Here is a 27,711-nt window from a genome sequence, read left to right on the forward strand (position 1 = left end):
TATCATGACCTGGACCAAATCATAGTTTAACACAAAAGTGCAAAATAAATCACCACTTATTAATGCCATTGAGGTACAATAGTTCAAGCAAACAACATATTTAGAAAAATAAGAAAAAGGTTCATAATAAATTATTTAATGGCTGCAACATTGGAAACCCATTAGACTGCTGGCATCACGGAAACTGAAGAGACATGCCAAAATGTACTCCGATAATACGTTTTTAATTATGACCATGATTACATTTCCAAGAAGAGAAGAAAGCGGACAAATAAGCCATTTTCATCTGCTCTATGGGAGGAAATTGTTAGTCTTGCAAACACCAGTCTCTCTACATCCTTGACTTGAAGTCTGGAATGGAATATCTTCTTCTTCGATGGGTTTAACAGCGTGTTACGGATACAGTTATCCTGTGTGGGTGTATCCTGTGTGTGTGTTTCTTTTCTCTCCTTCTCCCCTCACAGGTGAAAACCATCACTCCCCAATCAGTCAACAATCAATCATCAATCAGAAGACACACCTCCTCCTATTTCCTGACCTATCACAGTTCCTTCCCCATGGTTTAAAAACCCCATCATTTGTTTGTTCTAAAGCTCAGCTCAATCTCTAGCTCAATCTCTAACTCAATCTCTCTGTAAATGCCATGTCTGTAGGTCTCTGTGTTTCACTCTCGCTTTGTGTCTTAACCTCTCTTTTGTTTAAGCACCTCCATAGCACTTTGTCATCACCTGTGAGTATTGTTTTTGGTTATGGTGTTTGTTTGTTTGCTGGTGGGAAAAGGGGGAAACCAAGACAAGTTGCCCATGGGCATACACTACCCGTAGGTGAACTTTGTTAAATACACTAGTTAGAACTGGGCGGACCACCCACTGTATTTTTGGTTAGTTAGTTAGTTGTTGTTAAAGTAGGCTAGTCTAGCTTAGGGGTGTGTTTTTGTATATTTATTGTTTCTTTCCTTGGGTCCAGCTCAGCCCCGTTTCCTGCTCCCCCCATTACCGTGTGTTTATATTATTATATTATTATTATTATATTATAAATAAACCTAGAGTTTGACGGTAGATTTCTGTTGTCGTGGTTATTTCGTGCACACTTTTACTTTGTCACAATAATAATCTGCATGAGTTATGTTACGGGTCTCATTACCATCCCCCCTAGACTGTCGGGCCAAAAGGGATTCGTAACACAGCGGTTGGCATCCAATGTTGATGGTGTATTACTGCCACCAGCTGGATGGGGTATTGAACAACAACAAAAAATAATCCATTGCAGGAAAGGGGGAAAACCGACATTTTACAAAACAGACATGTCAACAAACAAAACCCATCCCACTTCTTCAATCACAGTCCATTCCAAAATAAATTTACTGCTGATACCGGACCAGGGTCAAATCCCCGCCATTTGCATGAAGAAGATAAGCCGATACAGGGGACGCAGGTCCGGGTGCCTTGTGAGATTTCGCCTGCGAGTGGGTAACCCGCCTCCACCATCCGTTCTATTGGCCAATGCAATCATTGGAGAATAAACTGGATGAGCTCCGTTCAAGTTTATCCTACCAATAGGACATTAAAAACTGTAATATCTTATGTTTCACAGAGTCGTGGCTGAATGACGGTTTTCCATGCATCGGTAAGACAGAACAGCTGCCTCCCTTAAAACGAGGGGTAGTGGTCTGTGTCTATTTGTCAATAACAGCTGGTGCGCGTAATCTTCTATTAGAGGTAGAGTATCTCACGATAAGCTGTAGACCACACTATTTACCAAGATGTTGACACTAACACCGCACTCAACGAACTGTATAAGGCCATAAGCTTAACAAGAACATTTTCATCCAGAGGTGGCACTCTTAGTGGCCGGGGACTTAAATGCAGGCAAACTTAAAGAAACATTTCGGACCACCTTTACTACACACACAGAGATGCGTACAAAGCTCTCCCTCGCCCTCCATTTGGTAAACCTGACATTAATTCTATCCTCCTGATTCCTGCTTACAAGCAAAAGCTGAAGCAGGGAGTACCAGTGTCTCGCTCAGTACGGAAGGAGTCAGATGACCCAGACGCTAAGCTACAAGACTGTTTTGCTAGCACAGACTGGAATATGTTCCGGGATAGATCCGACAGCATTGAGGAGTATACCACATCCGGCTTCATCAATTTTATTTTTTATTTTATTTTATTTCACCTTTATTTATCCAGGTAAGCTAGTTGAATAAGTTCTCATTCACAACTGTGACCTGGCCAAGATAAAGCAAAGCAGTGCGACACAAACAACAACACAGAGTTGCACATAGAATAAACAAGAGTACATTCAATAACACAATAGAAACAAATAAAGTCTATATACAGTGTGTGCAAATGGTGTGAGGAAGTAAGGCAATAAATAGGCCATAGTAGCAAAGTAATTACAATTTAGCAGATTAACACTGGAGTGATAAATGAGCAGATGATGATGTGCAAGTAGAGATACTGGTGTGCAAAAGAACAGAAAAGTAAATAAAAACATTATGGGGATGAGGTAAGTAGATTGGGTGGGTTATTTACAGATCGACTATGTACAGCTGCAGCGATCGGTTAGCTGCTCATATAGCTGATGTTTAAAGTTTGTGAGCGAAATATAAGTCTCCAGCTTCAGCGATTTTTGCGATTTGTTCCAGTCACTGGCAGCAGAGCACTGGAAGGAAAGGCGGCCAAAGGGGGTGTTGGCTTTGGGGATGACCAGTGAGCTGTACCTGCTGGAGCGCGTGGGTGTTGTTATTGTGACCAGTAAGCTGAGATAAGGTGGAGCTTTACCTTGCATAGACTTATAGATGACCTGGAGCCAGTGGGTATGGCGACGAAAATGTAGCGAGGGCCAGCCGGCTAAAGCATACATGTCGCAGTGGTGGGTGGTATAAGGGGCTTTGGTAACAAAACGGATGGCACTGTGATTGTGTTGCTGAGTAGAAAATTGGAAGATATTTTGTAGGATCGGTAGGATAGTCAGTTTTACAAGGATAAGTTTGGTGGCGTGAGTCTTTGTCGTGAAATAGAAAGCAGATTCTAGATTTGATTTTGGATCGCAGCTGTTTAATATGAGTCTGGAAGGAGAGGTTACGGTCTAGCCAGATGCCTAGGTATTTGTAGTTATCCACATATTCTACGTCAGAACCGTCCAGGGTAGTGATGCTAGTCGGGTGGGCGGGTGCGGACAGCGAACGGTTGAAAAGCATGCATTTGGTTTTACTAGCGTTTAAGAGGAGTTGGAGGCCCCAGAAGGACTGTTGTATGGCATTGAAGCTCGTTTGGAGGTTAGTTAACACAGTGTCCAAAGAAGGGCCAGAAGTATACAGAATTGTGTCTTCAGCATACAGGTGGATCATCCGCAGCAAGAGCGACATCATTGATGTATACAGAGAAAAAAAGTTGTCTCGAGAATTGAACCCTGTGGTACCCCCATAGAGACTGCCAGAGGTCCGGACAACAGGCCCTCCGATTTAGCACACTGAACTCTATCTGCAAAGTAGTTGCTAAACCAGGCGAGGCAGTCATTTGAGAAACCAAGGCTATTGAGTCTGCCGATAAGAATACAGTGATTGACAGAGGAATGGGAAAAAAATTCAGTCTCTCGATGTGCAAAACTGATAGAGACATACCCCAAGCGACTTACAGCTGTAACCGCAGCAAAAGGTGGTGCTACAAAGTATTAACTTAAGGGGGCTGAATAATTTTGCACCCCCCAATTTTTTTTTTTTTTTTTTTTTAAGTTTGAAATATCCAATAAATGTCGTTCCACTTCATGATTGTGTCCCACTTGTTGTTGATTCTTCACAAAAAAATACAGGTTTATATCTTTATGTTTGAAGCCTGAAATGTGGCAAAAGGTCGCAAAGTTCAAGGGGGCCGAATACTATCACAAGACACTGTATGTAGCAAAGTGATCATAGGGTCCAGTAAACAGCAATAGATCTGCACGATCAATAAGTGCATCGATGACGTCGTCCCCACAAGTGACCGTACATACGCCAACCAGAAGCCATGGATTACACGCAACATCCACACTGAGCTAAAGGGTAGTGCTTCCGCTTTCAAGGAGCAGGATTCTAACCCGGGCGCTTATAATAAATCTCCCTATGCAGGCAAAACATCAATACAGGACAAAGATTGAATCACAGTTCACCGGCTCTGATGCTCGTCGGATGTATTATGGCTTGCAGACTATTACGGACTAGAAAGGGAAGCTCAGCCGCAAGCTGCCCAGTGACATGAGCCTACCAGACGAGCTAAATTACTTCTATGCACGCTTCCAGGCAAGCAACATTGAAGAACTCATGAGAGCACCAGCTGTTCGGGAGGACTGTGTGATCACGCTCTTCATAGCCAATATGAGTGGGACCTTTAAACAGGTCTCAAGGTCACAGTGCGAGACGGATTACCAGGACCTTTAATTAGAGCATGAGCTGAACAAATGGCATGTGTCTTCACAGATAATTTCAACCTGTCCCTGACAGAGTCTGTAATAACTACATATTTCAAGCAGACCACCATAGTCCCTGTGTCCAAGAAAACCAAGGTATCCTGCCTAAATGACTACCGACCCGTAGCACTCACATCTGTACCCCTGAAGTGCTTTGAAAGGCTGGTCATGGCTCACATCAACATCATCATCCCAGAGACCCTAGACCCTCTCCAGTTTGCATACCGTCCCAACAGATCCACAGATGACGCAGTCACTATTGCACACCACACTGCCATTTTCCACCTGGACAAAACGAACACCTACGTGAGAAGGTTGTTCATCGACTACAGCTCAGTGTTCAACACCATAGTGCCCTCAAAGCTCATCACTAAGGTAAGGACCCTGGGACAAAACACCACCCTCTGCATAAAATGCCAAAGACTCCAACCACCCTAATCATAGACTGTTCTCTCTGCTACCACACGACAAGTGGTACCAGAGCGCCAAGTCTAGGTCCAAAAAGCTTCTTAACAGCTTCTACCCCCAAGCCACGAGACTGCTGTACTGAACTCATCAAATGGCCACCCAGACTATTTGCGTTACCCCCCTCCCTTTTTTACAGGGCTGCTACTCATTGTTAATTATCTACTTACTGTACATCAAATCACATTTTTTGGTCACGTACACATGGTTAGCAAATGTTGATGCGAGTGTAGCGAAATGCTTGTGCTTCTAGTTCTGACAGTGCAGTAATATCTAACAAGTAATCTAACAATTCCACAAAAACTACCTAATGCACACAAATCTAAAGGGATGGAATAAAAATATTTACATATAAATATATGGATGAGCGAAGACCGAGCGGTATATTCAAGATGCAATATATGGTATATAATACAGTATAATACAGTATATGAGATGAGTATGTAAGATATGTAAACATTATTAAAGTGACATTATTAAAGTGACTAGTGATCCATGTGTTAAAGTGGCCAATGACTTCGAGTGTGTATAAGGGTAGCAGCCTCTCTGTGTTAATGATGGCTGTTTAACAGTCTGATGGCCTTGAGATAGAAGCTGTTTTTCAGTCTCTCGGTCCCAGCTTTGATGAACCTGTAATGACCTTGCCTTCTGGATAGTAGTGGGGTGAACAGGCAGTGGTTCAGGTGGTTGTTGTTCTTGATGATATTTTTGGCCTTCCTGTGACATTGGGTGCTGTAGGTGTACTGGAGGGCAGGTAGTTTGCCTCCGGTGATATTTTGTGCAGACAGCACTACCCTCTGGAGAGCCTCGCAGTTGTGGACGGTGCAGTTGCCGTACCAGGTGGTGATACACCCCGACAGGATGCTCTCGATTGTGCATCTGTAAAAGTTTGTAAGGGTTTTAGGTGATAAACCAAATTTATTCAGCCTCCTGAGGTTAAAGAGGTGATGTTGCGCCTTCTTCACCACACTGTCTGTGTGGGTGGACCATTTCAGTTTGTCCGTGATGTGTACGCCGAGGAACTTAAAATTTCCACCTTCTCCACTGTTGTCCCGTCGATGTGGATAGGGGGGTGCTCCCTCTGCTGTTTCCTGAAGTCCACAATCATATCCTTTGTTTTGTTGATGTTGAGTGAGAGGTTGTTTTCCTGCCAACACACTATGAGTGCCCTCACCTCCTCCCTGTAGGCTGTCTCGTCATTGTTGGTAATCAAGCCCACTACTGTTATGTTGTCTGCAAACTTGATGATCGAGTTGGAGGCGTGCATGGCCACGCAGTCATGGGTGAACAGGGAGTACAGGATGGGGCTAAGCACGCACCCTTGTGGGGCCCAGTTTTGAGGATCACTGAAGTGGAGATGTTGTTTCCTACCTTCACCACCTGAGGGCGGCCCACCAGAAAGTCCAGGACCCAATTGCACAGGGAGGCGGTTGAGACCCAGGGCCTCAAGCTTAATGATGAGTTTGGAGGGTACTATGGTGTTAAATGCTGAGCTGTAGTCAATGAACAGCATTCTGACATAGGTATTCCTCTTGTCCAGATGGGATATGGCAGTGTGCAATGTGATGGACCTATTGGGGCAGGTAAGTTGAGTCTAGGGTGGCAGGTGGAGGTGATATGATCCTTGATTAGTCTCTCAAAGTGCTACGGGGCGATTGTCATTTAGTTCAGTTTTCTTTGCCTTCTTGGGTACAGGGACAATGGTGGCCATCTTGAAGCATGTGGGGACACCAGACTGGGAAAGGGAGAGATTGAATATGTCCGTAAATACACCAGCCAGCTGGTGTGCGCCTTGCTCTGAGGGCACGGCTAGGGATGCCGTCTGGGCATCCTTGCAAGGGTTATCATGGTTAAATGTCTTACTCACGTAAGATACGGAGAAGGAGAGGGGGGGCCCGCAGTCCTTGCTAGCGGGTTGCGTCGGTGGAACTGTATTATCCTCAAAGCAGACAAAGAAGGTGTTTAGTTTGTCTGAAAGCAAGACGTTGGTGTCCGTGACTGGTTTTCATTTTGAAGTCTGTGATTGCCTGTAGACCCTGCCACATACGTCTTGTGTCTGAGCCGTTGAATTGCGACTCCACTTTGTCCCTATACCGACATTTTGCTTGTTTGATTGCCTTGCCGAGGGAATAACTACACTATTTATATTCAGCCATATTCCCAGGCCTCTTTCCATGGTTAAATGTGGTGGTTCGTGCTTTCAATTTTGCACTTATGCCACCATCTATCCACGGTTTCTGGTTAGGGTAGGTTTTATTAGTCACAGTGGATACAACATCTCCAATTCACTTCCTTATAAACTCTCTCACTGAATCAGCCTATAATTGATGTTATTCTTTAAGGCTGCCCGGAACATTTTCCAGACCGCGTGATCAAAACAATCTTGAAGCGTGGATTCCGATTGGTCAGACCAGCATTGAATAGTTCTTATCACGGGCACATTCTGTTTGAGTTTCTGACTATAGGACATTAGTAGCAAAATTGAGTTATGGTCGGATTTGCCGAAGAGAGGGTGGGGGAGGGCCTTGTTATGCTTTGCAGAAGTTAGGGTAGCAGTGATCCAGTGTATTGCCCGCACGAGTGCTACAATCATTATGCTGGTAGAATTTAGGCAGACTTGCTCTCAAATTTGCTTTATTAAAATCCCCAGCTACAATCAATGCAGCTTCAGGATATATGGTTTCCAGTTTGCGTAGAGTCCAGTGAAGTTCCTTGAGGGAGCTGTGACAATCACTGACGAGAATTCTCTTGGGATCTAAGAGAGACTAACCTGTAACCCCGCACATTGACTCGGTACTGGTACCCCCTGTATATAGCCTAGCTATTGTTATTTTATTGTGTTACTTTATATTAAAATGTTTTACTTTAGAATTGTAAAATTTTTCTCTAACTCTATTTCTTGAACTGCATTGTTGGTTAAGGGCTTGTAAGTAAGCATTTCACAGTAAGGTTTTTTCACATATGTGACAAAAAAATGTTATTTGATTTTAACTGCAACCTGTTAACATCTCATTAAAAGACCTAGAGCTGGGGGCCTCCCGGGTGGCGCAGTGTGCCACCAGAGACTCTGGGTTCGCGCCCAGGCTCTGTCATAACCGGCTGCGCCGTGGGACGACGCACAATTGGCCTAGCGTCGTCCGGGTTAGGGAGGGTTTGGTCGGTAGGGATATCCTTGTCTCATCGCGCACCAGTGACTCCTGTGGCGGGCAAGGCGCAGGGCACGCTAACCAAGGTTTCCAGGTGCACAGTGTTTCCTCTGACACATTGGTGCGGCTGGCTTCCCGGGTTGGATGCGCGATGTGTTAACAAGCAGTGCGGCTTGGTTGGGCTGTGTATCGGAGGACACATGACTTTCGACCTTCGTCTCTCCCGAGCCCAATGAGACAAGATAGTAGCTACTAACAATTGGATACCACGAAATTGGGGAGAAAAAGGGGTAAAAAATACAAATACATTTAAAACATATATATTTTTTAAAGACCTAGAGCTTTTTGTTTTACATTGCTTTTCACTTTGAAGACTATCTATTAGTGGCAATGGCCCATAGTAAAGTAGACAGTCGAAATGGGCTATAATCTACAGTAAGTGATGCCTTCTCAACATTGCTCCTCATGTTTAATTCTCTCTGTCACTCAAATAATGTTCCCTGATAACAATTATGAACATCATGTGCTCATATATAGTAATATTGTCTTATTTCACCAAAGAACGCAGTTCTCCAAGCTTACTGAAATTCTCCCGAAAGGTACGTTTTCATTTTGAGCCCTGACCCCTACAAAAAGACACTGTTGTTGGAGTGCTGACCATGACCAAAATAGGCTATAGATTGTTCATTCCCATCCTCATTCAGAATAAATGTATAATTGGTAACAATATTAAGATATTGAAGCACATTTGATTACTATTCTTGCATAAGAAAATGTTGTGTGTGGAGTTCCCATACAGTAGTTTAATCCAGTATAAGTACCCTTGTGCTTCCTGTCACCCTGTCATTTATGATGCAGTCCTATCACTTTGCTTAGGCTAGTCAATGTCTTTCAGGCCTATCATGCAAAGGTGTCATGCAAACAAACACTTATTACTCATTATGTTTGTACAAATACAAAAACTTTCAGTCATTCCCTGGTGTGCCATCACTATAATTTACATTCCAACATTACATGTATCCATTGCAGTGCCATTCTATACCGTCAAAGTACAGTTCTAGGTCATTGTACATACCATATGTAGTTCATATGGACGTCATCCACAACAATTCTGACGATTTTGGAGCTATATGACTGAGGCCAACACATCTCCCCCGGTTTTCCCAAACAGCCTTCCCATTCTTCCAAAGTCAAGGTCGCATGCACCCTCCATATATAGCATTCTTGTCTTCCTTCACAACCACCGCTCTGAGACCCAGGGCTGTTGCCTCACGTATTTGGTCCTCTGTCCACCACAGCCTTTAGTGGGGAGACGACTGTCATTATTTAAGGTTGTTTTCTTAGCTTCTTGAAGACTGGAACCAGCTAACTAGCTGCTAAATGAGGCTTTCCCCCAAATCCTGTTGGCAAGACCACCAATAAATCCTCCCATAGAACAAAGGCTTGAAATGCTTGAAATGCTTGAAATTGCTACTATTTTAATTCAATCCCTATGTTGGTTGTTACTATGTGGTAGTGTCATCTTTATATATCTCCTTTTGAGAAAAATTAATCACAGTTTTTCTCCCCATAGTTTAAGTTAGCTATGCTAGCTAACTTTAGCGTGGCTTGTTTACCTCTCTAGTAGGGGCGTAGCAACTTGACGAGTCAGGGGGTATATGTGCATTCAAATAGCGTGCATATGAGAACCAATCAAAAAGCAGCTCAAAGTCGCTCAATATTTGAGCTATCCTCCCCTTTTCAAGCCAGAGACTCCAGACCACTGAATCACAGCATGCTGTGCAGTCACATCAATTGCGGGTCAACCAGGCCCCCTCATCTCTCCATAGATTAATCTGAGAGCCTGCCTTTACATAGCGCATGTAAAATCATGACCCCGTCTATGATGAAAAAATAATATCTTATTCAATTATTAAGTTATTTAATTAACAGTTGCTGGCATCCAGGGGTTAAGTGTGTACGTATAGTATCAGTCAAAAGTTTGGACAAACCTACTCATTCAAGGGTTTTTATTTATTTTTGCTATTTTTTGCTGTTTTCTACATTGATAGCCCAAGTAGAGGTGGAAGAGTCACTATGCCATAATTAATCAGACATCAGAACTATGAAATAACACATGGAATCATATCGTAACCAAAAAAGTGTTAAAGAAATCAAAATATGTTTTAGATTCTTCAAAGTAGCCATCCTTTGCCTTGATGACAGCTTTGCACACGGTTGGCAAAATAAAATGTCCATCATGCATATTTAAATATAGGGTATTTGTTCCACAATTTGAGGCCAAAATACAATTTCATATGTTTATGTGCAATATTATGTTGGTGACATGGGGCATTACATTGTGGTCGTTGACTGCACAGCTCCCTTAATCCCCAAAAGGGGAGACAAATTGTTCATTCCTTTTTAGGAAATCAACACACACCCGTCTGTAGCTGTCCTGAAGAAGGAAAGAGAGGGAAGAGACCCGGACTCATTACACTGTGTAAACCTGTTTAACTATCTCCGTCTAGACTAGCGGCCGTTGCCTTGTTGTCTGTCAAATTCAATTTTGGGGAATCAGAAGCCGCCTTGGCATGGAGGTCGAGGCAATTTCGCTGCCAATAAATCTCATATAACCAACAAGGGACTATGTTTAAAAGCCCTCCATTAGCTATTAAGAATGCAGAGATCTTCTTAGACTTGTTAGAGTTGCCCCTCGCAGTTCCACTACACACACACAGACTCAGACATCTCCCCCAATGACGCTTGACCACTTGCATGCAAAAGGCCTACAGAGTTCTGTCAAATCCAGCTGTTAACGAAGTCATGTCTCTAAAAGATATGTGCTCTGTTTCGAACACTGTGTGGCATCACTGTAGAGTTGTTTCTGCATTGTGTCAGCACTTTGGCTTGTAGGCTATTATTTGTAGTCAAAGATATGGTGGAGAGATGCTTTGACACTTGAATATGCTAACATCCTTTAAAGTAATATATAATGAGTTAAAATAGGACTATTTTGAAAAATAGTAAATATAGTCCAAAATCAATTCAATATTAATCAAATATTAGGCTAAACATTTGGACATAGTTTATCCAAAGGACCAAGGCACTCTTACCAGAATGTTGATGCAAAGTTAAAAGCCATATAATATAACATAACTATATGGAAATGTTAAAACCCTAGCAGACCACTGCTGGACCAGAATCAGATGGGTTGTAATAAAATGAATTGGTGGTAAATAGAGGCTGATCTGAGCCAGGTCACACAGCTGTCTGTCTGAAGTGCTGTGTCCTGTGGGAGAAAACATGAAGACTGACACATCTGCTTACTCTCTGTACAGTAAACTATTCACTCCAACACATTACAGTATTATAGTGAAATGACCAAGCACCCTGGTAGCAGCAGTAGAAAGGTAGGAATTATGGGGAAGCCGGGGGCGCCACCCCCCTGAATGAGACAATAGCTCCCTTAAATGCAAAGATTTTCCTTAGTACTTCCTCATTTTCACAATTTGTTTAGCCTTTATTCCAACGGATTAGATTTATCATTGTTTGCTTTTGTCAGTCAGCTGTTTAGAGTGATCATTGCTTTGTTTTCAGGTGCGTGTCAGTACTGGTGTTCTCAGTGCCATCCGTGGACAGAAGTAGTACACCATTTATTTAGCTTTATTTACTTATTTTCTATCAATATTTGTTTTCTTTCCTGGATCAGCTGATGATGATGGTTGACAATATCACTAGACATCTAGCCTACAGCTTAGACACCATTGTGCATCCAATCCATCCAACAAGTAGTCTATAAGTTAATGACAGTAGGTGACTCTTTTGGTTAGAAGAGGTTTTAAAATTCAGTTAGAAGCATTACATTTTGAAATGGCATAGGCCTAGATTGTTTTGGATTTGTGTACCCATGAACTGTATTCACGTCTAAACATAATTAAATGTTACATTGGTATAATTACACTTACAGTGCATTTACAGAGATGTCCAAGATCCAGGAATTGTAAAATGTTTAAGTTCAATGTTCTAATTCAATTGTTAAATGATTAGTAATGATAACTAATGTGAGGAAGGAAAGATCCGTAGTGTTTCATGTCGCACGACCTGTGAAGACTCCAAGTATTAACTCGTGAATTATGGACAACTCATGAAGTAGAGTGTAAAACATGTTTTGATTTAACTCATGCATTATATTGAATGTAGGCTACCTGTGTGTGTTAATGTGTGTAAAATTGAGGGTAGGCCACAGGCAGTGGTGCCGGCCTAGTGGAGGGTAAATGCAAGTACATACTGTGTTTTCTGCAGAAAGATGCACTGAAAGTATAGGGAGGGGGGCATGTCCATAGGGGGAGCAAAATGTAAGGTCAGTGACCGTTGAGGGGGTGTGGGCACACTTTTTGGTGTTTTGTAACAATGGCTTTTTAGGCTACATGCAGTTTGTATGATGGAATTATTTTGGAGCGAATGAACACAGGTAGCCTACATTTTGAAGTGATTTGTTTGACAATCAGATGAAAATATCATGACTGGTTGTGTTTATACCGTTTAAATTACGTTTTTATCTTTAGGCTCAAGTGTGTGCACTCAATAAAGACCCCCGAATGTCATGGTGTAATTCCCACTCTGAGCTGTAGACTATCCTTTCTCCACCCTTTGAAATAGGCTTACTGTAGTTGAAGTCGGGGGTGGACTGGCCATCTGGCATTTGCCCAGCTGGTCCATTTTCAGCAAAGTGGGTGCGTTTGCGCAAACGGGTCCTCAAGCAAACAAATGGGCCGGTGTGTTAGAAATGCCATGGCCGATTGATGGTCCCAGTCCGCCACTGGTTGAAGTGCATTCACAGACAGACACATGACGAAATAGACAGCCTAGCAAAATAGAAATCACATTTGTCAATCCATCACAAACATAAAATGCTATTTCCCACATGCAAAACCCTTTGTAATTATAAAATGAATGCACCTACACGAAAACTCGAACTTTACCATCAAAGCATGCATTATAACTTCATAACAGTCGTGGAGACTGGACTTCCATTGGTTGCCTCGAAAAGCATATCCTTGATTGCGTGAAAAAGCTGTTTCAAGACAAATGTATTCCCTATTTCTTTCATTTCATATCTATGGTGAGGTCTCACAGAACCTTATATCCGCATTATGAGAAGTTATGTGTATACATTAACACAGAAGGAAGCAAGTTGGAGAAAAAAAAGTATTAGGCTACAGATCTGACTACACCTGTGCTGCCGCCTCCTGGACAGACATGACTACCGAGCGCGTGCAGTGGCTGTAGTATAAACGAACAAGCAGTTTAAGTGCCGCACTCAAAGCTAGAGAACCGCGCATTGGGAGCGGGATGGCAGGGAGAGTAAAGCACCACGTCCTTCTCCTCATGGGGCTCTTGCTGACAGGGACCGCTACAGTCCGGGGAAGCAGAGGGGGAGCGATGCTTGATGAGGAGAGGGAGAAGGAAAACGACGCAGAGAGCCCGTGTGAAGTTAAAACCGTTACCGTTTCTACCCTGCCTGTACTCCGCGAGAATGAGTTCAGTTTCACCGGCGGTGGCTCGGGGAGCGTGGCCGGAGGAGGAGGGGAGTCCCGACTCCTTTTATTCGTTAGAACAGACCTACCTGGACGAATTTCCGTTATGGATGATCTTGACAACACCGCTCTCCCATACTTCACACTGGGTAAGAACATTATAATCTTACTGCCTCTTTACTGTCCCCCAATCCATCACTGGCTTTACAATGGTTGCTCATAGGGACCACTAACATATGCCTGGCCGGTGGTATAGACTATATTTACTGAATTACAATAATTGTTTTCCTACATTCAAAATGTAAATACTTATTCTACACAGTGAAGTGTCATCTCGGGCTGAAAATGATGGCAGTTTAATGTTAACAACATGATAGACCAAGTAGAGGTGTGTTGGCCAATCAACGGGAAGAGCCACTGTGCCATATCTATCTGGTACAGGGAGTAAAACCGCGTTGGAAACTTATATATGTATCTAAACACCACTCATGTAATGAAAACGCAAGAATGAACTCGACACCATTAGTACATGGCTCTCTCACTCACCGCGCGCACATAGACACAACAATTGGGTCATTTTTGTGTACTATGACAAATTATGACTGTAAGTGACATGCATAGCCTTAAGCATTAGGCAGTGAGGGAATGCATAGATTGCAATTTAGCTGTGCAAATCTGCATGAAATTGGTATTTTGTATTTTTATGAACACATTTTTCATAGCAGAAGACTAGGACATGTGCAGCATTGAAGGAAGTTAGATTAAGAAATGCATAATAATGTAAGCTTGCTACAGTGTCATAATTTTCTCATTGCAAATTGCAAGGTTTAGGCCAGGGCCCACATATGAGGTTGACTCTGCCTTGCATTGATTGAGTAGTGTTTATTTGTGTCCCTTAGAAAAATATCTTTATAAGCACAGCAGTGGCCAGAGTTGTCAATCTTCAAATAACATACACACAGTTAATCCTATATGAAAAACAAGGTTTTGGCTTTCCACACCTCCTGCCCATGAATACAATATATGCGCATGTGTATACCCATGTGGTTCTGTATTTGAATACCATATGCCTTAGAAGAACTAAGGGACAGTGACTGTCGACCGTAGGCCTGTGTGATTGTAATGTGATAGTAAACAGCACGACTGTTTTATATTCACATTCAGAGGTAGTAGTCATCTGTGTGTGGGTCAACAGACTGTGTCAAACTAGTTGATATGTACAACCATATATACATTCCCTGAGTATGAATCATATAGACCCCATGGCAATCGAACAATGCATTGCCTGTTGTGACTATGCACAACACCTGACTAGTATAGTAACCCGCACATGTTGTGGAACCCATCTCTCGCTCTCTCTCTCCCTATGTCTCTCTCTCTGTCGCTCTGTCTCTCTGTGTCTCACTTTATCTCTCTCTCAGCCCAGCAGCATTGAGACTGCAGACTAAACAGACTGCAGGGTCTGGAGCATATGCTTGTAAATCACATTCTTTTCTCATTAAGGACACGCGTCGACTCTTGAGTTAGGACTCTCTGTCCTTCCATTCAGCCAGCCAGCAAATTCTCTGTGCTCTCGCCATGACTGCTCTTTGTGTAGGGGGTGGGGGTGGATTTAATCAGGTCTTGATTTAGATTAGTGCCTTCCGAAAGTATTCATACCATTTCTTATTCCACATTTTGTTGTGTTACAGCCTGAATTCAAAGTGAATAAAAAAATAAAAGAATATTCCCACCCATCTGCACACAATACCCCATAATGATAAAGTGAAAATATGCTATTTTTTGTTTTTGCAAATTTATTGAAAATTAAATACAGAAATATCTAATTTACGTAAGTATTTACATCCCTGATCAGTACATGTTAAAATCACCTTTGGCAGGGTCTCCCGAGTGGCACAGTGGTTTAAGGCACTACATCGAAGTGCTAGCTGTGCTACTAGAGATTCTGGGTTTGAGTCAAGCCTCTGTTAACCCACTGGGCAGTGCACAATTGGCCCCGTGTCGCTCGGATTAGGGGAGGGCTTGGCCAGCAGGAATGTCCTAGTCCCATCGTGCACTAGTGACACCTGTGGGGGGCTGGTTGCAGTGCACGCTGACACAGTCACCAGGTACACAGTGTTTCCTCTGAAATATTGGTGCGGCTGGCTTCCGGGTCAAGGGGGCAGTGCGGCTTGGTTGGGTTGTGTTTCGGAGAACACACGGCTCTCAACCTTTGCCTGTCCTGAGTCCGAATGGGAGTTGCAGCGATGAGACAAGACTGTAGCTACCAATTGGGGAGAAAAGGGGTTAAAAAAAAAGAAGCACCTTTGGCAGCGATTACAGCTGTGAGTTTTTCTGGTTAAGTCTCTAAGACCTTTGCACACAATATTTGCACATTATTATTTTTTACAGTTCTTCAAGCTCTGTCAAGTTGGTTGTTGATTATTTCTAGACAGCCATTTTATTCCATATTAAATTCAGACCGTAACACAACAAAATGTGAAAAAAGTCAAGGGGTGTGAATGCTTTCTGAATGCATTGTAGAAGCTCATTCACTGGGCAGCCTGGCTGGGTAGCAGTCAGATGTCATGCACCGCAGCATGCACTGAGGGATTTTCTGGCGTCATCAGAAGCCTTAACGGGTCAGTCAAAGGGGGCTCCAAGGTTATTTGTTGTGAATGGGGGGGGGGGGATATGGTAAGGTATCAGAATATTATTTTTGATGATATATTGTATCGTCTTGACAATATCGCAATCATTTTTTTTGCTCGTTTTTTTGTACCTGCACCAAAAGCTCCCGTATTTTCCCTTCATAGCTTGTTTTCCATATTTAAAAAAAAATATTGGTCAAATTAGTATGACTGATCAAAACTCGGTTTCTCATGGCTCCCTAGTATCCCGCTGCAGCAGACATGTAGTGAGCAATTTGTTTGTTACACCGAATTATAATTAAATCAGAATTATCGAATGACAATACATATAGAATTGTGAGAAGTGCAATACAGATCATATCTGCACCTTAGTATCGTGATGATCTTGTATTGTGAGATCCCTGGAAATTCCCAGACGTACAGTTGAAGTCGGAAGTTTACAAACACTTAGGTTGGAGTCATTAAAACTCGTTTTTCAACCACTCCACAAATTTCATGTTAACAAACTATAGTTTTGACAAGTCGGTTAGGACATTTACTTTGTGCATGACACAAGTAATTTTTCCAACAATCGTTTACAGACAAATGATTTCACTTATAATTCACTGTATCGCCAGAGATTGTAACGTTCGTCGTTGGGAGAAAGAGAGGAGGACCAAGGTGCAGCGTGGTAATTATTCATATTCTCTTTTAATGAACACGAATACTCAAACAAAACATGAGAGCGAAACGTAAACAGTCCTGAATGGTGAAATACAAACACAGAACAGAAAATAAACACCCATGATATGATTCTCAATCAGAGACAACTAACGACACCTGCCTCTGATTGAGAACCATACCAGGCTAAACGCAAAAACACAACACAGAAAACGGAACATAGACAACCCACCCAACTCACGCCCTGACCATATTAAAACAAAGACATAACAAAGGAACTAAGGTCAGAACGTGACAGAGATGAGCGTACTTTGGTGGGAAAAGAGCAAATAAATCCCAGAACAACCGTAAAGGACCTTGTGAAGATGCTGGAGGAAACAGGTACAAGAGTATCTATATCCACAGTAAAACGAGTCTCCTATATCGGCATAACCTGAAAGGCCGCTCAGCAAGGATGAAGACACTGCTCCAAAACCGCCATAAAAAAGACAGACAACGGTTTGCAACTGCACATGGGGACAAATATCATACTTTTTGGAGAAATGTCCTCTGGTCTGATGAAACAAAAATAGAACTGTTTGGGCATAATGACAGTCGTTATGTTTGGAGGAAAAAGGGGGAGGCTTGCAAGACGAAGAACACCATCCCAACTGTGAAGCACGGGGGTGGCAGCATCATGTTGTGGGGGTGCTTTGCTAAAGGAGGGACTGGTGCACTTCACAAAATAGATGGCATCATGAGGCAGGAAAATTATGTGGATATATTGAAGCAACATCTCAAGACATCAGTCAAGAAGTTAACGCTTGGTCGCAAATGGGTCTTCCGAATGGACAATGACCCCAAGCATACTTCCAACAAAGTCAAGGTATTGGAGTGGCCATCAAAAAGCGCTGACCACAATCCTATAGAAAATGTGTGGGCAGAACTGAAAATGTGTGTGAGCAAGGAGGCCTACAATCCTGACTCAGTTACACCAGCTCTGTCAGGAGGAATGGGCCAAAATTCACCCAACTTATTATGGAAAGCTTGTGGAAGGCTACCCGAAACATTTGTCCCAAGTAAAAAATTTGAAGGCATTGCTAACAAATACTAATTGAGTGTATGTAAACTTCTGACCCACAGGCAATGTGATGAAAGAAATGAAAGCTGAAATAAATAATTATCTCTACTATTGTGACATTTCACATTCTTAAAATAACGTAGTGATCCTAACTGACCTAAGACAGGGAATTTTTGCTAAGATTAAATGTTGGGGATTGTGAAAAACTGAGTCTAAATGTATTTGGCTAAGGTGTATGTAAACTTCCGACTTCAACTGTAGTTATTTGTAGGAAATGGATAGTAGCTGTATCCAAACTGGCAGTTGATATCCACTTACACGACAGTATGTCCTTGTTGTGGTTTATTTTTTTAAGTAAAGGGCACCTCAGTATGACAATATTGACAAGTTAACATGAAGATAGATAGCCATACAGTATAGTGATATTATGTGTCAATATGGACTTTTTTCTCCAAGTAATGGTAGTACTACTGACAGTGTATGTGGTGGTATTCCTGACAGTATGTATGCCATGAGGCCATCATATTGTACTCTGTGTTTTTATTCTAAGTGGTGTAGTCTACTGTAATAGTAGCTGACATGTTCCTGATGCTCCCAACAATATAGCTGGCATATTTGTTTGATTTCTGATTGAGCAATAAAGCAAATAGAGGGGATTAAAGGGAAACATGAACTATGAAATCAGAAGGACTTGGTGGGAGGGGAATCCCACACTATCCCATCAGTATTGTTTTCTGTATCTGTCTTCCCTCTCCTTTCTTACATAACGACAAAATGTTGACGCCCCAGGATGATACCAAGACTTAGGCCTTACTGCACACACGCTAACACATTATGAAACACAGACGCAGACGGACACATCTCCCTTTATTCAAAAGCAGAATAGTGAGACTCCACTCGGCTCCCTCAGTTCCCATCTCTGCATTTTAATTTGTGAATGAAGTATGGTGGTCACAGGTAGGCTGGAGTGGGAGTGTTTCACTGACCAGTCTTTCAGATGCTCGCCCCTCTGGCCACAGCGCCCAGTCTTGATTTATTACCATGAATGTCATTGAGAATGGATGAGCATAGAAGGCACAGAAGGAAAAGGACGCAGAGGAATCCTTTTCCCCCCCATTTTTCTCTCTCCCATTTTTGTGCATCATTTGAAAGCAGGGCGACACACCAGAATATGCAGTGGCCACTGCTCTGCTCTGTGTTGGCATCTGCAAGATGGTGCATTTTGTTATGCCTTAGTGTTTTTGGTTAGATCTGTGTGTGGTTGTGTTTGTGTATGCAGTTTTAAGTTTCCTGTTTAAAATTAAAGGCTATAAATAATGCACCTTATAAACTTCTTACTGGCAAATCCAGATGATGAATTTGACAGATTTTAGAGCTACTTGGGCTCAAAGGAAATCACTTTGTTCAGTACTTGGCTGATTTTGAAACACCTCATTACCGACTAACCTTAGACAGCACTGAGGCACCTAGTGGAAGACCAACAGTTCAAATTCAATTCTCCTTTATCTTTTCTGACATCTACACTGTTTCCTTTCCAGCACTTCTCATGTTTCTGTATATCATATTATCACTCTATTGGCTTGTCCTCGCGAACCCTTCCCCATCTCACTCACTCACTCACTCACTCACTCACTCACTCACTCACTCACTCACTCACTCACTCACTCACTCACTCACTCACTCTCACTCACTCACTCACTCGCTCAAACCTGTCTGGCAGATAGGATATTGAAAGCAACTGTGGAGAGTAAAGGGGGGGGGGATAAATAGAAAAAGCAAGTTGGCTCCAGTGGAGAGGTACATACCCTGTGGCCTAGAGTGCTGTACTCACGGCGGTACGTCTCAATCACATGTCAGGGTTTGAGCTGCATACTGCTGGGGGAGCATGAAGGGGTGTTGAGAGTGCAGTTGGGGTCAGGGTACACTGTGGAGCTAAGATGGGAGTCTGGAAGCCTCCTGTCATAAAAGACCTGGCTCTTCCTATCCTGGAACGTTTCTTGCCCATGTGAAGTGTTTAGTCTTCCATCCCCTCCTGTCATAAAATCTGTCATGAGTCCCTGGATTTGTTCCATCGTGGGTTTGTGATCAGAATTTTCTCCGTCTGTTGTTACTCATTGTCTATGACGATAAGAAAATATGTTAAACAGTACGGCAATGTCATATGTCAGTCAAATGATTAGCATTGCTTAACAATGACATCACCTCTCAGCCCTGAGGGTACAGTTGCCTGAGGTGTTGCATTTGTAGGCCGTCAAGTTCTATCGGGTCTTCTTCAGTTTTGTGTAACCTCTGGTCGGGTATTCTCGCTACAGCTAAGATACATTCTCATTTTCAGTATTGACTATCACTCTTAGTAAAAGCATTTTTTTAAAGAAAGCCCTACCGTTATTATTAGCAAAAGCCTCTTTGTTCCACAAGAATTCAGAGATTGTTTCTCACCTTGCCAAACATCCAGTCATTGTGAGTGAACACAGGAAAGGTTGAGGGGGTTTTTGACTAATCAGTGTCAAGGCTCAAGCTCATAGTTAATGTGCCAATTTAACCAGGCTGCAACGGGCTAAGTGATGGCTTCAGCCGTGGAATCGGGAAGGAATTGTGGTCAGCGACCCATGATGATTGCATCTCTCCTCAGCATGACTTGTGTTAGTAATGAAGTGTGTTACAGGAAGCACCGCTCGCTCATGTCACTGTCAAGTTGTGGTTGTTGTTCAAATCTGGAATCAGCTGGTTCGTTTGGCTATGTTGCAGGGTTTACATTTTTGAAACAATTGTGCCATCTTATCCCATTTTAGTAGTAGGGTTGCTCTTCAAATGTTGTATTGTACTGTTTGTTCCTTTGTCCTTCCATCCAAAATGCATCTCAATGGATCAATCATTTATCTGGCAATCAGGTATTTGTCGGATGTCAATAATAGTGTTGGGGTTCGTTCCTTGTCAATCATTGACTCATTGGTGAAATTAGCATTCAGACTATATCTTTAATTAAATCAATCAAAAACCTTTATTAATGCAATTGCAAACAGAAGTTGACAACAGGAACATAGCATGCATGTTTCCGAGTAAGTTCTGCAAAATAGTAAAGGGTCCAAGTTATTTTATTAAGCCCGAAGTTCAGCCTTAGTGATGTCACTGCCTACGTCATTACCTTCTACTCATGAGACCAAGCCCATGCATACACAACTATACAAACAAGAGTTTCAGTGTTATCTAAAGGCTCAGCAGTAAATGTCCATTCCCCAAGTTGATTTATAGTGGAATGTCTGACTAGTCTCTTATCTCGTTCACTCCTTTGCAGAGTTCTGTCTTACAGTCACACATTTCTCAGACCGTTTCTTTATAAGAGGTAGACTAGAAATGACTGTGGAATAATATTAAACCTTTATAATGAATATAACTATCTATATATCTATATCTGTAGTCTAGGACCCTATACATGTAAGGAGGGAGGGGTCTTATAACCCTTCCCCTTCTATTAATACAACATAATCATAATCAACTATTATAATACATCAAACATTTGGTACAGCCCCTATCATGACCCCAAGGTGAACCCAACAATAGCTTCACATGAGCATAGCTTAAAGGGCGAATCCGCCACTTTTCAACCTCATTCATTATCTTCAGCACCAAACCACTGTCTACATATGCGAAAATGGTGTGTTTCTATGATGTGGTTAGAAACACATGAGAAGAAAGGTCTTTAATGTAACGTCGTTCGTCTGTTGAATGAAGAGAGTCAGACCGAAATGCAGCGTGTAGGTTACTCATGTCTTTAATGAAGATAAATGCGGTACATGAAATAACTGAAGAAGAAAACAACAAACGGAACGTGAACTAATTACAGCCTATCTGGTGACTAACACAGAGACAGGTACAATCACCCACAAAATACAACGCGCACTCAGGCTACCTAAATACGGTTCCCAATCCGAGACAACGAGAATCACCTGACTCCAATTGGGAATCGCCTCAGGCAGCCAAGCCTAACTAGACACACCCCTAATCAAACACAATCCCAATTAATACAAACCACAAACCCCAAAACGAAACACAACATGTTTGGGTAGGTCACACCCTGGCCTATCCAAACATATACCAAAAACACAAAATACAATGACCAAGGCGTGACAGAACCCCCTCCCTAAGGTGCGGACTCCGGGACGCACCTCAAGAGCATAGGGAGAGTCCGGGTGGGCGTCTGTCCATGGTGGCGGTTCTGGCTCGGGACGTGGACCCCACTCCATTAATGTCCTATTTCCTCTCCTTTGCGTCCTGGGATAATCCACTTTCTCCGCCGACCATGGCCTAATAGTCCTCACCCTGATCCCCACATAACTGAGGGGCAGCTCGGGACCGAGGGGCAGCTCGGGACCGAGGGGCAGCTCAGGACAGAGGGGCAGCTCAGGACAGAGGGGCAGCTCAGGACAGAGGGGCAGCTCAGGACAGAGGGGCAGCTCGGGACAGAGGGGCAGCTCGGGACAGAGGGGCAGCTCGGGACAGAGGGGCAGCTCGGGACAGAGGGGCAGCTCGGGACAGATGCAGCCTGGTACTGAGAGGAAGCCTAGTACTGAGAGGAAGCTCAGTACTGAGAGGAAGCTCAGTACTGAGAGGAAGCTCAGTACTGAGAGGAAGCTCAGGCAGGTAGTAGGCTCCGGTAAATCCTGGCTGGTTGGTGGAACTGGAAGATACAGGTTGTCTGGCCGATCTAGAAGATCTTGGCAGACAGGCACTTCTGGCGGAATCTGGCAGACTGGCACTTCTGGCGGATCCTGGCAGACTGGTGACGCTGGGCCGACTGGCGGCGCTGGGCAGACTGGCGGCGCTGGGCAGACTGGCGGCGCTGGGCTGACTGGGAGCACTGGCGGCGCTGGGCAGACTGGGAGCACTGGCGGAGCTGGGCAGACTGGGAGCACTGGCGGAGCTGGGCCGACTGGGAGCACCGGCCGCGCTGGGCCGACTGGGAGCAATGGCGGCGCTGGGCAGACTGGAGACTCCGGCAGCGCAGGAGAGGAGAAAGGCTCTGGCTGTGCTAAACAGGCGGGAGACTCCGATAGCGCAGGAGAGGAGAAAAGCGCTGGCTGCGCTGAACAGGCGAGGCGCACTGGACGTGCTGGGCCGACTGGGAGCACTGGCGGCGCTGGACAGACAGGAGACTCCGGCAGCGCAGGAGAGGAGAAAGGCTCTGGCTGCGCTAAACAGGCGGGAGACTCCGATAGCGCATGAGAGGAGAAAAGCTCTGGCTGCGCTAAACAGGCGAGGCGCACTGGAGGCCTGGTGCGTGGTGCTGGAACTGGTGGTACTGGCGCGAGGACACTCACAGGAAGCCTGGTGCGGGGAGCTGCTACCGGAGGACTGGTGTGTGGAGGTGGCACAGGATGGGCTAGACCGTGAAGGCGTACTGGAGATCTTGAGAGCAGTGTAGGCACAGGACGTGCAAGGCTAGGGATGTGCACAGGAGGCCTGGTGCGTGAGGCTGGCACCAACTTCACCAGCTGACTAACACGCACCTCAGGTTGAGTATATTGCTACTACAGTGCTATTAAATCCCTGACACGATCCGTCGGACAAATTTTATATCTATAGCACCAAGCTAGCAACTCCCTCATTACTCTCCACTCCACTTTCCCCATGAACTCCTTCACAGTCTCTGCTTCGCTCATCTCTAACATTGGCTCTGGTTCTGGTCTCCTCCTTGGCTCCTCACGATGAACAAGGAGAGTTGGCTCAGGTCTATCTCCTGACCCAGCCATACTCTCCCTAAGCCCCCCCCCCCCCCCAATACATTTTTTGGGGTGACTTTCCGGTTTCCAACCGCGTCGCCGTGCTGCCTCCTCATACTCCTCATACTTGCGCCTCTCCGCTTTAGCTGCTTCTATTTCCTCCTTGGGACGGCGATATTCTCCCGGCTGCGCCCAGGGTCCTTTTCCGTCTAATATCATCTCCCAAAAGGACGACCAGAAGTCCTCATATTGCTGCTCCTCACAATTAACAGGGAGAGTAGGCTCAGGTCTGACTCCTGATTCAGCCACTCTCTCTCTGCGCTTTCCCCTGTTACTTTCGGTCTTCGCTCTGCGTCGCCGTGCTTTCCTTTTCGACTCCCTTTTCGACTCCATAAGTCTATAGCCCTCTTCGCATTGCTGTAGGGAATCCCAGGCGGGCTCCTGCACTCGCTCTGGGTCGGCCGCCCACCTGTCGATTTCTTCCCACGCAGTATACTCCATGCTTCTGCTGTCCATAACGTCCTCCTTCAGATCCTGCCAGTTCACACGCTGCTCGGTCTGTGAATGGTGGGTGATTCTGTAATGTCTTTCATCTGTTGAATGAAGAGAGTAAAGACCAAAATGCAGCGTGTAGGTTACTCATGACTTTAATAAAGATAAATGCGGTACATGAAATAACTGAAGAAGAAAACAACAAACGGAACGTGAACTAATTACAGCCTATCTGGTGACTAACACAGAGACAGGTACAATCACCCACAAAATACAACGCGCACTCAGGCTACCTAAATACGGTTCCCAATCTGAGACAACGAGAATCACCTGACTCCAATTGGGAATCGCCTCAGGCAGCCAAGCCTAACTAGACACACCCCTAATCAAACACAATCCCAATTAATACAAACCCCAAAACGAAACACAACATATAAACCCATGTCACACCCTGGCCTACCCAAACATATACCAAAAACACAAAATACAATGACCAAGGCGTGACATTTAAAATATACTTCTGTGACATCATAGGGCATGATTAAAAAGTTATAACCTTTGATGTCATCGGTTAGAACTTTTTAACTTCATTTTTTTTCTACAAAATGTAGAAAGGTGACATTTTCACATAATGTAGACACTGGTATTGTCCTGGAGATAATGAAAATGCTGTTTGAAGATCTGACTAGAGAAAAAAAAATGAATCGTTGTGCAAATGGGATAAAATTGCTAGCTATTTCTGCATTTAGATTTTGGCATGACATTTGTTTCAAAATACTGCTTGGTGTGACTGAGGCCAGAATTCAATAGTAACACATTGAGATATGGCGTAGGAGTAGAGAAGACTTTGTTCCCCATCCTCACCAGTCAGTTGCTGTGTAGCTAACACCTTCTTCCACAACCACTCATAGGGCTATATGACTGTCAGAGGAGATGTCATTGACACTCGGCTCACAATTAAAGATAGGCTATAGCTTGAGACGTGTCGAACTAATGACAGGTTGCCTGGTTACTAATCAAGTACCATTCTGTCAATCTGTATTCCACAGAGGCTCTTCTCTGTTTTTGCTCTGAAAGCTTCCAGAGGTTCAGTGACAACCCCAGTGATGGAGCCAGTAGAGGTCATCTTGCCGTCTTCACCTATCTCATCTTTGTTTGGTGTCAGTTGAAACCAGGGGTCCACACTCTTGTCATGACATCAACAGAAAAATAAAGTGCCAGCCAATCTTGCTTCCTCTCTGGCCGGATGAGCCCAATACTGACAGTCAGCCCTTTGATAGATTTCTGTTGGGCTTTGTTGCCGTGGTTATCATATAATATAGTGCCGCTATCCTGCTGTAACTGACTCCCTCCAAGCCCCTCAGTTACACGCTTCTGTCTTTATGGCCAATCTTAACATTCAGTGTAAGGGGATTGAATATCTCAGATTTAGCTTTATCTCTTCTTAGTCTGGATCCTTGTCAGAAACAGGAGGAGTGGTACGTCAATCAATCAAATGTATTTATAAAGCCCTTCTTACATCAGCTGATGTCACAAAGTGCTGTACAGAAACCCAGCTAAAAAAAAACAAAGAGCAAGCAATGCAGGTGTAGAAGCACGGTGGCGAGGAAAAACTCCCTAGAAAGGCCAGAATCTAGGAAGAAACCTAGAGAGGAACCAGGTTATGAGGGGTGGCCAGTCCGCTAAATAATTCACCAAAGATGTATAAATGTTCTACACATAAACTTTAAAGAGCTGTGCAGTCTGTGGGAAGTAAATGTATATTAACATGACACTGATTTATACAAGTTATTATGTTTAGTTAATCCGCTTGCTCTTTGGTCTGCTCTGGTGTCCCCTGCCACTTAATAAAAAGTAGACTTCCTAATGGATGCCCTCTTAAAATAAAATCATTTTTTACAATAGAAGCCAAAGGATAAGGACATGGTGTGGAGTAGAGGGGGGAAGGGGGTGTGCTCGGCTGAATTCTGTCACTTTGCATTAAGAGGCTGTAGAGTGTTCCTCCTCGAACAAAACACTATTTGGATAACATGTTGAATAATTGAATAGTTTCAATGATGCTTGTACTGCGTTTTGGGTTTCCTCTAAAGTACTATCACTTCTGCAATGACAATTTGATTTGGGATATGACAAAAGAGGCTGTTTTTGAGATAACAAAAGACAAAGCTGAGTGACAGGCAGAGAGTAGTACGGAGGGGGGTTGGGGGTTTCAGAACTTAAAATGATAAAAGAGAATGAAAATGCAACAAACAGTAAAAACAGAGAATTAACAGGACCTCATTTCATTACTGGGTATATTGTATAAATGAATAGGTATTGTTGCGGCAGAGAGTGTGGCTTTCCACCGCAACCTTGCGCTTAGTTGACTTTTTCTCATCCGTTCGTGTCTCCCATCGAGAGGGAAACGGAACAATAGCCCTATTTACAAGGTACATAAGTTCTCCATGCAAAGTTGTTGGGACTGGGGCAGATGTGGCTTCTACGCAAAGTCATCCAACTCCCAAGGTAGAATTTGATAAACCATGGCACAGATTGAAGCCTGCACTTGAAATGTACTATTAAAACCACTGGCTTTTCCTCCATCGATGCCATTTGACAGGTTATTGTTTTCCTATCCCTATTCCTATTGTACTAGGCACATTTTATTTCTGTCAATATCAGTCCCCGGCAGGCAGATTGAATTTTCAGTTCTCTGCAGTGTGGAATAATGATATGCGCATGACGGTGTCAGGTGATTGAGTTGTAACTAAGTCAACTTAACTTGTGTCTGCTCTCCTCTTCTCCTGTGCCATATACCCGATGCTCTGGCATGTTGTTAAAAACCCAACTGGTTATGCTGGGGGTAGTCTTTCTCCTAGTAGTCCTTCTATAGCTGACATGAGGCCTGTCTTACATGATAAACTGACAATAAACGACCAGGGCCCCCGCTTTAACACATCTATCCAGCCCTGGCAGGGGAAGCGGGCACCTCTGCTAGTCTGCAGACGTCCCTCCGTACCCTTCCTGATCCCCGGCCTGCCATGTTTCCTGTGCCACTCTGCCTGGGAGTCGGATGCTTTCAAACATCTCTGTTGTTTTCGCACGCCGTCGTCAAACCCTGCTTCTTCTAACAAGCAGAGAATGCCACTATTTATTTTTAAAAAAGACATGTTTTGCTTATTCTACTCTCGTCTAAGGACATACATTTTATGTTGCTGCAAAAAAAATGTATTTTGTTCCGTATGAGTATTTCTTTGCTTGTCAGAGTAGGTTTAATTTCTCTGAAAAGCCAATGGCACCAGGAAAAGAAGGCCAATTCTATTTTTCAGGATTAGGAGAAAATGAGAAATGAAAGTGAAATAGAAAATATTGCTTTGCAAAAAGCATTCATGTTACATAACACATTTTTTTAGATGATTATTTGGCCCTTTGCAATTACATATAGATTCCCAGTTAGTTCTTTCTCCCTTTTGACAATTCAGCTTCAATACAATTTTTTCAGTAAAGCCCAATACGTTTCCAGCATCCAATATTTTCATAGTTTATTTTTGTCTTAGACGATAATAATCTTAATCCTTTTGATACATTTAT

At 43.5% G+C, this 27,711-nt stretch overlaps 1 protein-coding gene across 1 annotated transcript in view; it reads left to right on the forward strand.

Annotated features, from left to right (window-relative positions):
• Positions 1-13,352: 13,352 nt before the first annotated feature.
• Positions 13,353-27,711, forward strand: part of LOC124047680 (astrotactin-2-like) — a 161,803-nt gene continuing 147,444 nt past the window's right edge. Inside the window, exon 1 of the mRNA XM_046367990.1 lies at positions 13,353-13,728. Coding sequence (XP_046223946.1) covers positions 13,395-13,728 — 334 coding nt within the window. The 5' untranslated portion in view covers positions 13,353-13,394. The remainder of the gene's footprint in view (positions 13,729-27,711) is intronic.

Source organism: Oncorhynchus gorbuscha, linkage group LG11 (assembly GCF_021184085.1).
Source record: "Oncorhynchus gorbuscha isolate QuinsamMale2020 ecotype Even-year linkage group LG11, OgorEven_v1.0, whole genome shotgun sequence".
Classification (NCBI taxonomy): domain Eukaryota; kingdom Metazoa; phylum Chordata; class Actinopteri; order Salmoniformes; family Salmonidae; genus Oncorhynchus; species Oncorhynchus gorbuscha.